General features: G+C 46.7%; 1 protein-coding gene across 1 annotated transcript in view; it reads right to left on the reverse strand.

Moving 5' to 3' along the window:
* LOC122932726 (keratin, type II cytoskeletal 80-like) overlaps positions 1–12,267 on the reverse strand; it is a 61,830-nt gene that overhangs the window by 32,046 nt on the left and 17,517 nt on the right. The window contains exon 2 of the mRNA XM_044287314.1: positions 2,061–2,269. Coding sequence (XP_044143249.1) covers positions 2,061–2,269 — 209 coding nt within the window. The remainder of the gene's footprint in view (positions 1–2,060; positions 2,270–12,267) is intronic.

The raw sequence follows: 12,267 nt of genomic DNA on the forward strand, positions 1-12,267 counted from the left end.
GATAGATGTATACATACTATCTTATCCTTATGCTATTTTATTCAGTTTTCTGCTTGGTGTGCCTGTCATTCACAATATGCAGGTGTAGTGCCCTGGTGCAAGGGTACTTTGGACTATGGACGTTACTATTAGGCACTGTGCAAAGTTTTAGGGGGAAAAAGTCAGACAAACTGACCTTTTGGATTGTCTGGTTTAGCTCTGTTGTTTACGTCTGAAGACTTGTTTATGTCTGGAAAAGCTGCTTAGCCATTCCCATAGAGTCACATTGAAACTTTATACAAGTCTATGACAGACTGAAATTACATTGTTTCTGTTTAGGCTGTGATTCTCCTCTCCACCCCTCCCACTAGAAGATTCTAGTTTAGTTAGGAACTGTATAAAAGGAGAGAAGATAGAGGTCCTCGTCTTCAGATAGAGACCATTTTTTTTAATAAAAGAGACACTGCCAGACTGCATGAGTGACCCCCAAAAATGCTGAGATGGTGATACTCTGCCACAGATCCTGAGTCACCAGCCCTTTGACCAAAAGTCCAGCTGGACAATTGATCCACAGACCATGGGCCACCAGACCTTTGGCCAGGGTACCAGTCTTCTTAGCGACAGAGAGGAACAGCTAGTTCAGGATTTTCCTCTGCACAGAACCTTCTTCTGAAAGGGAGAAGACTGGAGAAGCCAGCTCAGTGCCTTGCCTGCATTGTTTTTATAGCTATATCTGTGCACACCCATAGAGGTAAGGCTGTCAGTCACTGAGTAGGAACTCCCTCTGGACTTTTAATTTTTCGAGTGAGCAGAGATTTAACTGAAGGAATTATTAGCTATAGAGAATCTTTTCTTAGTGCATTGGCAAGGATGAAAAATAAAGAAAAGAAACATGTCCATGAAACCAGGATAAGTTTAAAGGGCACCTGTCAGCAGATTTGTGCCTATGTAGCTGGCTGACCTGTTGCATGTGCGCTTGGCAGCTGAAGACATCTGTGTTGGTCCCAAGTTCATTAGTGCTGGCATTACTGAGAAAAATTAAGTTTTAATATATGCAAATGAGCCTCTAAGAGGAATGGGATTGTTGCCATTACACCTATAGTCTCTGCTCTCTCTGCAACTGCTGCGCCATCTGCACTTTGATTGACAGGGCAATTCAGGCACATATGAACAGTGGACCAACACAGATGCCTTCAGCCGCCAAGTGCACATGCAACAGGTCGGCCAGTTTAGATACAAATCTGCTGACAGATGCACTTTCATTTCCTTTAACATGGTAACATTTTTTATGATCCATATTACAACTAAAACAGCTGGATCTCCCACACTTCTATTGAACCAAACAAGGGTACAAAGGGTACAATCTGCACTCAGTTCCATAAAGCCACAGGGAGTCCAGGTGCTGCAGCCATACCCCCTTCCTCCACAAGATAAGGCTATTTTATGACAGTTTGTGGTGTTTTCTGTGGCTCCTTATGAGATATTAATTAATAAATAGTGATTTTTCTTTTGTACAGTTTAATCACAAGGCTGTCATGTTGGGTTGCTGTTAAAATTGGGCTGGTTCACTTATTCTAGATTATAGGTTCCACCCATCAATTTGGTTTTCCAGCTTGGAGTTTTACCAATTCAATAAGTTATGAATAACCAATATGTTGTGAATCAGCGTTATAGGTATAATTATAAGCTAATACATTATTTACTCACTACTGAATACAAACCAGGCTCACATCCAAGATGCATAAGTAATAAATATGAGTTTTCTCCTGCCTTAACAAATAAGATGTGTAAATTTGATAAAATGTGGGAAACAGTACTGAACAGTCAGTACTGTTCAGATAATCAAATATCTATATTACTGAAACACAATGATGCTTCGGTTTTATAGAAACCAATGAAATAATCAATTGACCCTGAACCTAACATCAACAGTGTCTTAGGTCCAGGGCTACTGGACCTAACATCAACAGGGTCTTACATTTGTTAATGTGTAGTCCGAGTATTGGCCTATGTGAAACCTCCTAAACAACGACAAGCATGTCAAGTACATAATTGCTAAGATCCCACAACCCCAAACTAACTTGTCTTTAACGTCATTGACAGAATCCATAAATTGCAGAAGCTCCTTCTGAGTTTGGTTGTTTCTCTTGGTTACACCTTTGACTTGTCCAAGGAGGCGACTTATATAAGACATATAAATGGGTTCCAGATCTTTTTCAGAGTTGTCTTCTACTTGTAGCATTGACCAACGTTCCTGCAAAACCTCACGCTGTTTCTCCAGGTATCTAATCTATAAAACACAATTAGGTAATAAGACTGAATGAATATTTAGCCTTTGCTTTTCCTAGATTTCTTTATCACAGATGCATGTATTCTAGACATGTTGTTTATAAGAGATTTGCCCCATTTTACATATATACACGAGATTCCCCCAGCGGATGTCCACATTCACCTTCTTTTTATCTGACAAAATACAGCTCCAGGTGTCAGTAGATGCCTCCCCCCATCTTTCTCACATTCATGCCAAATTCAATTATTACTTCTTTATGTCATAAAGCTATCAATCAGTGTAAGTAAAGCTGACCACATACTTTAGAAAGCTGTTGGCAGTTATTTCACCTGAGCCTCTATACACAGGCACACTTGGTTTGATCTAGTGTTAGTATGTTCTCAGGAGAGAGAGAGAGAGAGAGAGAGAGAGAGACAGAGAGGAATAAGCCACTGCCAGACATGTCTAGTAGCAGCTTTTCTCCCGAAGAACAAAAGGATTGGGTAAATCGAAATCAAACTCCAAAAGCACGTTCTGAAGACTTTTTATAGTGTAATTGTCCATGTAATAAAAGAATAATTAAAAAAAATAAAGCTCAGGTGTATTATTTCTACATTAGTATTCATTATATATCAACATCTTATAGGGAATTTCATTTTTAGTAAAATAAGAACGTTCATTCGTTCATCGGTAGACAACTAATTCAGGGTTCTTGCCCCTAATCATTACAGAACAGGGTATTGGTTGGCTGGATGAGATGCCAGCCAGTACACTGCTCTGTACTGAGGCGGGTTAAGAACCCAAAAACATATACATATGATTGTCTTTTCTTTTTAGAGGACTCTCTAGTCTGGCTCTTATAAAGTATTTTTCTTCCTTTTGGAGGAAAACTAAGTTACATACTTTTTTCCCCCCCATGGATCATTGCCTGAAGCAAGTCTCTACACTGCTAGAGCTCTTCAGGGAGAACATATACCCCCAGAGCTATTTAGAGGATAACATTTGTCCTGTTCATGTGATGATCACAAAGGTGGGAGTAACATACAAGAATATGGGTAAAAGCATAGTAACAAACACTGCACTGTCAAATTTTTATTTTTAATTTAAAACATGTTACACAAAGTATCACTTTTTAGGTGGCAGATGCCTCTTTTGTCCTGTAAAATGGGGACCACCATTTTGAGAGAATCGTAAAAGATTCAGATTTGGCTGAATTCTGAATTGTTGAGAAATTTAAGATTAGCGTAGAACTGATTTGCTCATCTCTAGTTCTAAAACTCTTTACTCCTTCCATAGAGCATCACCACTGTGCTGACTTACTATATAACCCATTCCCTTGGATGAAAAGCAACCCCACACATGAATGGTCTCAGGATGCTTTACTGCTGTCATGACACAGGACTCATGGTAGCGCTCACCTTTTCTTCTCCAAGCAGTAATTTTCCAGATGTCCCAAACATTCTGAATGGGCCTTCATCAGAGAAAATCTTTACTCCAGTTCTCTGCAATCAAACTCTGACTTCCTGCAGAATGTCAGTCTGTCCTTGATATTTTTCTTGGAGAGAAGTGGCTTCCTTGATGTTCTTCTTGACATCAGCCCATCCTCCACGCCTTCGCCTCAATGTACGTGTTAACAGTAGGGATGAGCGAACTCGAACTGTATAGTTCGGGTTCGTACCGAATTTTGGGGTGTCCGTGACACGGACCCGAACCCGGACATTTTCGTAAAAGTCCGGGTTCGGGTTCGGTGTTCGTCGCTTTCTTGGCGCTTTTGTGACGCTTTCTTGGCGCTTTTTGAAAGGCTGCAAAGCAGCCAATCAACAAGCGTCATACTACTTGCCCCAAGAGGCCGTCACAGCCATGCCTACTATTGGCATGGCTGTGATTGGCCAGAGCACCATGTGACCCAGCCTCTATTTAAGCTGGAGTCACATAGCGCCGCCCGTCACTCTGCTCTGATTAGCGTAGGGAGAGGTTGCGGATGCGACAGTAGGGCGAGATTAGGCAGATTAACTCCTCCAAAGGACTTCACTTGATTAATCGATCGATCTGCAGCTGTGCATCATTGAGCTGCTGAAATTCAAATGCTCACTCACTGTTTTTAGGCTGCCCAGACCGTTTGTCAGTCACTTTTTTCTGGGGTGATCGGCGGCCATTTTGTGTCTTGTGCGGTGCTGCGACCAAGTGCATCCAAGCTGCGACCAAGTGCATTTAACCCTCAATGGTGTGGTTGTTTTTTGGCTAAAGCCTACATCAGGGTGAAGCTGTCACACCAAGTGCATTTAACCAGCAATAGTCTGTTCATTTTTTTGGCCATATACTAAATCAGGGGCAAGCTGCGCCTGTCACCAAGTGCATTTAACCCTCAATGGTGTGGTTGTTTTTTGGCTAAAGCCTACATCAGGGTGAAGCTGTCACACCAAGTGCATTTAACCAGCAATAGTCTGTTCATTTTTTGGCCATATACTACATCAGGGGCAAGCTGCGCCCGTCACCAAGTGCATTTAACCCTCAGTAGTGTGGTGCGTCAAGCTGTGACACCAAGTGCATTTAACCAGCAATAGTCTGTTCATTTTTTGGCCATATACTAAATCAGGGGCAAGCTGCGCCCGTCACCAAGTGCATTTAACCAGCAATAGTGTGGTTATTTTTTGGCCATATCCCAGTCTAATTCTGTCACTAAATCCATACCGGTCACCCAGCGCCTAAATACTAGGCCTCAAATTTATATCCCGCTAAATCTCTCGTTACCGCTGTCCTGTTGTGGCTGGGAAAGTTATTTAGTGTCCGTCAAAGCACATTTTTTGTTCTGGGTTGAAGTACAATTCCCAATTTAGCAATTTCATAATTTAGTGGTTCCTGCTATATCAGAGCTATTTGAAATCTATCCCTAAAAGGGTATATAATATTCAAGGTGCACATTGGGTCATTCAGAATAACTTCACACACACCCGCTACTGTGTATTTCAAAGTCTAATTCTGTCACTAAACCCATACCTGTCACCCAGCGCCTAAATACTAGGCCTCAAATTTATATCCTGCTAAATCTCTCGTTACCGCTGTCCTGTTGTGGCTGGGAAAGTTATTTAGTGTCCGTCAAAGCACATTTTTTGTTCTGGGTTGAAATACAATTCCCAATTTAGCAATTTCATAATTTAGTGGTTCCTGCTATATCAGAGCTATTTGAAATCTATCCCTAAAAGGGTATATAATATTCAAGGTGCACATTGGGTCATTCAGAATAACTTCACACACACCCGCTACTGTGTATTTCCAAGTCTAATTCTGTCACTAAACCCATACCTGTCACCCAGCGCCTAAATACTAGGCCTCAAATTTATATCCTGCTAAATCTCTCGTTACCGCTGTCCTGTTGTGGCTGGGAAAGTTATTTAGTGTCCGTCAAAGCACATTTTTTGTTCTGGGTTGAAATACAATTCCCAATTTAGCAATTTCATAATTTAGTGGTTTCTGCTATATCAGAGCTATTTGAAATCTATCCCTAAAAGGGTATATAATATTCAAGGTGCACATTGGGTCATTCAGAATAACTTCACACACACCCGCTACTGTGTATTTCTAAGTCTAATTCTGTCACTAAACCCATACCTGTCACCCAGCGCCTAAATACTAGGCCTCAAATTTATATCCTGCTAAATCTCTCGTTAACGCTGTCCTGTTGTGGCTGGGAAAGTTATTTAGTGTCCGTCAAAGCACATTTTTTGTTCTGGGTTTAAATACAATTCCCAATTTAGCAATTTCATAATTTAGTGGTTTCTGCTATATCAGAGCTATTTGAAATCTATCCCTAAAAGGGTATATAATATTCAAGGTGCACATTGGGTCATTCAGAATAACTTCACACACACACGCTTCTGTGCATTTCCAAGTCTAATTCTGTCACTAAATCCATACCGGTCACCCAGCGCCTAAATACTAGGCCTCAAATTTATATCCCGCTGAATTTGAATACAATACATTGGGCCAAATAATATATTTGTTGTTGTGGTGAACCATAACAATGAGAAAAACATCTAGTAAGGGACGCGGACGTGGACATGGTCGTGGTGGTGTTAGTGGACCCTCTGGTGCTGGGAGAGGACGTGGCCGTTCTGCCACATCCACACGTCCTAGTGTACCAACTACCTCAGGTCCCAGTAGCCGCCAGAATTTACAGCGATATATGGTGGGGCCCAATGCCGTTCTAAGGATGGTAAGGCCTGAGCAGGTACAGGCATTAGTCAATTGGGTGGCCGACAGTGGATCCAGCACGTTCACATTATCTCCCACCCAGTCTTCTGCAGAAAGCGCACAGATGGCGCCTGAAAACCAACCCCATCAGTCTGTCACATCACCCCCATGCATACCAGGGAAACTGTCTCAGCCTCAAGTTATGCAGCAGTCTCTTATGCTGTTTGAAGACTCCGCTGGCAGGGTTTCCCAAGGGCATCCACCTAGCCCTTCCCCAGCGGTGAAAGACATAGAATGCACTGACGCACAACCACTTATGTTTCCTGATGATGAGGACATGGGAATACCATCTCAGCATGTCTCTGATGATGACGAAACACAGGTGCCAACTGCTGCTTCTTTCTGCAGTGTGCAGACTGAACAGGAGGTCAGGGATCAAGACTGGGTGGAAGACGATGCAGGGGACGATGAGGTCCTAGACCCCACATGGAATGAAGGTCGTGCCACTGACTTTCACAGTTCGGAGGAAGAGGCAGTGGTGAGACCGAGCCAACAGCGTAGCAAAAGAGGGAGCAGTGGGCAAAAGCAGAACACCCGCCGCCAAGAGACTCCGCCTGCTACTGACCGCCGCCATCTGGGACCGAGCACCCCAAAGGCAGCTTCAAGGAGTTCCCTGGCATGGCACTTCTTCAAACAATGTGCTGACGACAAGACCCGAGTGGTTTGCACGCTGTGCCATCAGAGCCTGAAGCGAGGCATTAACGTTCTGAACCTGAGCACAACCTGCATGACCAGGCACCTGCATGCAAAGCATGAACTGCAGTGGAGTAAACACCTTAAAACCAAGGAAGTCACTCAGGCTCCCCCTGCTACCTCTTCTGCTGCTGCCGCCTCGGCCTATTCTGCTGCTGCCGCCTCGGCCTCTTCCTCCGCCTCTGGAGGAACGTTGGCACCTGCCGCCCAGCAAACAGGGGATGTACCACCAACACCACCACCACCACCTCCGTCACCAAGCGTCTCAACCATGTCACACGCCAGCGTTCAGCTCTCCATCTCACAAACATTTGATAGAAAGCGTAAATTCCCACCTAGCCACCCTCGATCCCTGGCCCTGAATGCCAGCATTTCTAAACTACTGGCCTATGAAATGCTGTCATTTAGGCTGGTGGACACAGACAGCTTCAAACAGCTCATGTCGCTTGCTGTCCCACAGTATGTTGTTCCCAGCCGGCACTACTTCTCCAAGAGAGCCGTGCCTTCCCTGCACAACCAAGTATCCGATAAAATCAAGTGTGCACTGCGCAACGCCATCTGTAGCAAGGTCCACCTAACCACAGATACGTGGACCAGTAAGCACGGCCAGGGACGCTATATCTCCCTAACTGCACACTGGGTAAATGTAGTGGCAGCTGGGCCCCAGGCGGAGAGCTGTTTGGCGCACGTCCTTCCGCCGCCAAGGATCGCAGGGCAACATTCTTTGCCTCCTGTTGCCACCTCCTCCTTCTCGGCTTCCTCCTCCTCTTCTTCCACCTGCTCATCCAGTCAGCCACACACCTTCACCACCAACTTCAGCACAGCCCGGGGTAAACGTCAGCAGGCCATTCTGAAACTCATATGTTTGGGGGACAGGCCCCACACCGCACAGGAGTTGTGGCGGGGTATTGAACAACAGACCGACGAGTGGTTGCTGCCGGTGAGCCTCAAGCCCGGCCTGGTGGTGTGTGATAATGGGCGAAATCTCGTTGCAGCTCTGGGACTAGCCAATTTGACGCACATCCCTTGCTTGGCGCATGTGCTGAATTTGGTGGTGCAGAAGTTCATTCACAACTAAATACTAGGCCTCAAATTTATATCCTGCTAAATCTCTCGTTACCGCTGTCCTGTTGTGGCTGGGAAAGTTATTTAGTGTCCGTCAAAGCACATTTTTTGTTCTGGGTTGAAATACAATTCCCAATTTAGCAATTTCATAATTTAGTGGTTCCTGCTATATCAGAGCTATTTGAAATCTATCCCTAAAAGGGTATATAATATTCAAGGTGCACATTGGGTCATTCAGAATAACTTCACACACACCCGCTACTGTGTATTTCCAAGTCTAATTCTGTCACTAAACCCATACCTGTCACCCAGCGCCTAAATACTAGGCCTCAAATTTATATCCTGCTAAATCTCTCGTTACCGCTGTCCTGTTGTGGCTGGGAAAGTTATTTAGTGTCCGTCAAAGCACATTTTTTGTTCTGGGTTGAAATACAATTCCCAATTTAGCAATTTCATAATTTAGTGGTTTCTGCTATATCAGAGCTATTTGAAATCTATCCCTAAAAGGGTATATAATATTCAAGGTGCACATTGGGTCATTCAGAATAACTTCACACACACCCGCTACTGTGTATTTCTAAGTCTAATTCTGTCACTAAACCCATACCTGTCACCCAGCGCCTAAATACTAGGCCTCAAATTTATATCCTGCTAAATCTCTCGTTAACGCTGTCCTGTTGTGGCTGGGAAAGTTATTTAGTGTCCGTCAAAGCACATTTTTTGTTCTGGGTTGAAATACAATTCCCAATTTAGCAATTTCATAATTTAGTGGTTTCTGCTATATCAGAGCTATTTGAAATCTATCCCTAAAAGGGTATATAATATTCAAGGTGCACATTGGGTCATTCAGAATAACTTCACACACACACGCTTCTGTGCATTTCCAAGTCTAATTCTGTCACTAAATCCATACCGGTCACCCAGCGCCTAAATACTAGGCCTCAAATTTATATCCCGCTGAATTTGAATACAATACATTGGGCCAAATAATATATTTGTTGTTGTGGTGAACCATAACAATGAGAAAAACATCTAGTAAGGGACGCGGACGTGGACATGGTCGTGGTGGTGTTAGTGGACCCTCTGGTGCTGGGAGAGGACGTGGCCGTTCTGCCACATCCACACGTCCTAGTGTACCAACTACCTCAGGTCCCAGTAGCCGCCAGAATTTACAGCGATATATGGTGGGGCCCAATGCCGTTCTAAGGATGGTAAGGCCTGAGCAGGTACAGGCATTAGTCAATTGGGTGGCCGACAGTGGATCCAGCACGTTCACATTATCTCCCACCCAGTCTTCTGCAGAAAGCGCACAGATGGCGCCTGAAAACCAACCCCATCAGTCTGTCACATCACCCCCATGCATACCAGGGAAACTGTCTCAGCCTCAAGTTATGCAGCAGTCTCTTATGCTGTTTGAAGACTCCGCTGGCAGGGTTTCCCAAGGGCATCCACCTAGCCCTTCCCCAGCGGTGAAAGACATAGAATGCACTGACGCACAACCACTTATGTTTCCTGATGATGAGGACATGGGAATACCATCTCAGCATGTCTCTGATGATGACGAAACACAGGTGCCAACTGCTGCGTCTTTCTGCAGTGTGCAGACTGAACAGGAGGTCAGGGATCAAGACTGGGTGGAAGACGATGCAGGGGACGATGAGGTCCTAGACCCCACATGGAATGAAGGTCGTGCCACTGACTTTCACAGTTCGGAGGAAGAGGCAGTGGTGAGACCGAGCCAACAGCGTAGCAAAAGAGGGAGCAGTGGGCAAAAGCAGAACACCCGCCGCCAAGAGACTCCGCCTGCTACTGACCGCCGCCATCTGGGACCGAGCACCCCAAAGGCAGCTTCAAGGAGTTCCCTGGCATGGCACTTCTTCAAACAATGTGCTGACGACAAGACCCGAGTGGTTTGCACGCTGTGCCATCAGAGCCTGAAGCGAGGCATTAACGTTCTGAACCTGAGCACAACCTGCATGACCAGGCACCTGCATGCAAAGCATGAACTGCAGTGGAGTAAACACCTTAAAACCAAGGAAGTCACTCAGGCTCCCCCTGCTACCTCTTCTGCTGCTGCCGCCTCGGCCTATTCTGCTGCTGCCGCCTCGGCCTCTTCCTCCGCCTCTGGAGGAACGTTGGCACCTGCCGCCCAGCAAACAGGGGATGTACCACCAACACCACCACCACCACCTCCGTCACCAAGCGTCTCAACCATGTCACACGCCAGCGTTCAGCTCTCCATCTCACAAACATTTGATAGAAAGCGTAAATTCCCACCTAGCCACCCTCGATCCCTGGCCCTGAATGCCAGCATTTCTAAACTACTGGCCTATGAAATGCTGTCATTTAGGCTGGTGGACACAGACAGCTTCAAACAGCTCATGTCGCTTGCTGTCCCACAGTATGTTGTTCCCAGCCGGCACTACTTCTCCAAGAGAGCCGTGCCTTCCCTGCACAACCAAGTATCCGATAAAATCAAGTGTGCACTGCGCAACGCCATCTGTAGCAAGGTCCACCTAACCACAGATACGTGGACCAGTAAGCACGGCCAGGGACGCTATATCTCCCTAACTGCACACTGGGTAAATGTAGTGGCAGCTGGGCCCCAGGCGGAGAGCTGTTTGGCGCACGTCCTTCCGCCGCCAAGGATCGCAGGGCAACATTCTTTGCCTCCTGTTGCCACCTCCTCCTTCTCGGCTTCCTCCTCCTCTTCTTCCACCTGCTCATCCAGTCAGCCACACACCTTCACCACCAACTTCAGCACAGCCCGGGGTAAACGTCAGCAGGCCATTCTGAAACTCATATGTTTGGGGGACAGGCCCCACACCGCACAGGAGTTGTGGCGGGGTATTGAACAACAGACCGACGAGTGGTTGCTGCCGGTGAGCCTCAAGCCCGGCCTGGTGGTGTGTGATAATGGGCGAAATCTCGTTGCAGCTCTGGGACTAGCCAATTTGACGCACATCCCTTGCTTGGCGCATGTGCTGAATTTGGTGGTGCAGAAGTTCATTCACAACTACCCCGACATGTCAGAGCTGCTGCATAAAGTGCGGGCCGTCTGTTCGCGCTTCCGGCGTTCACATCCTGCTGCTGCTCGCCTGTCTGCGCTACAGCGTAACTTCGGCCTTCCCGCTCACCACCTCATATGCGACGTGCCCACCAGGTGGAACTCCACCTTGCACATGCTGGACAGACTGTGCGAGCAGCAGCAGGCCATAGTGGAGTTTCAGCTGCAGCACGCACGGGTCAGTCGCACTACAGAACAGCACCACTTCACCACCAATGACTGGGCCTCCATGCGAGACCTGTGTGCCCTGTTGCGCTGTTTCGAGTACTCCACCAACATGGCCAGTGGCGATGAAAACACTTAGGGCGATGATGGAAGAGGAGGTGGCCCAGGAGGAGGAGGAGGAGGAGGAGGAGGAGGAAGAGGGGTCATTTTTAGCACTTTCAGGCCAGTCTCTTCGAAGTGACTCAGAGGGAGGTTTTTGGCAACAGCAGAGGCCAGGTACAAATGTGGCCAGCCAGGGCCCACTACTGGAGGACGAGGAGGACGAGGATGAGGAGGAGGTGGAGGAGGATGAGGATGAAGCATGGTCACAGCGGGGTGGCACCCAACGCAGCTCGGGTCCATCACTGGTGCGTGGCTGGGGGGAAAGGCAGGACGATGACGATACGCCTCCCACAGAGGACAGCTTGTCCTTACCCCTGGGCAGCCTGGCACACATGAGCGACTACATGCTGCAGTGCCTGCGCAACGACAGCAGAGTTGCCCACATTTTAACCTGTGCGGACTACTGGGTTGCCACCCTGCTGGATCCACGCTACAAAGACAATGTGCCCACCTTACTTCCTGCACTGGAGCGTGATAGGAAGATGCGCGAGTACAAGCGCACGTTGGTAGACGCGCTACTGAGAGCATTCCCAAATGTCACAGGGGAACAAGTGGAAGCCCAAGGCCAAGGCAGAGGAGGAGCAAGAGGTCGCCAAGGCAGCTGTGTCACGGCCAG

Source organism: Bufo gargarizans, chromosome 3 (genome assembly GCF_014858855.1).
Source record: "Bufo gargarizans isolate SCDJY-AF-19 chromosome 3, ASM1485885v1, whole genome shotgun sequence".
NCBI classification, from domain to species: Eukaryota; Metazoa; Chordata; class Amphibia; order Anura; family Bufonidae; genus Bufo; species Bufo gargarizans.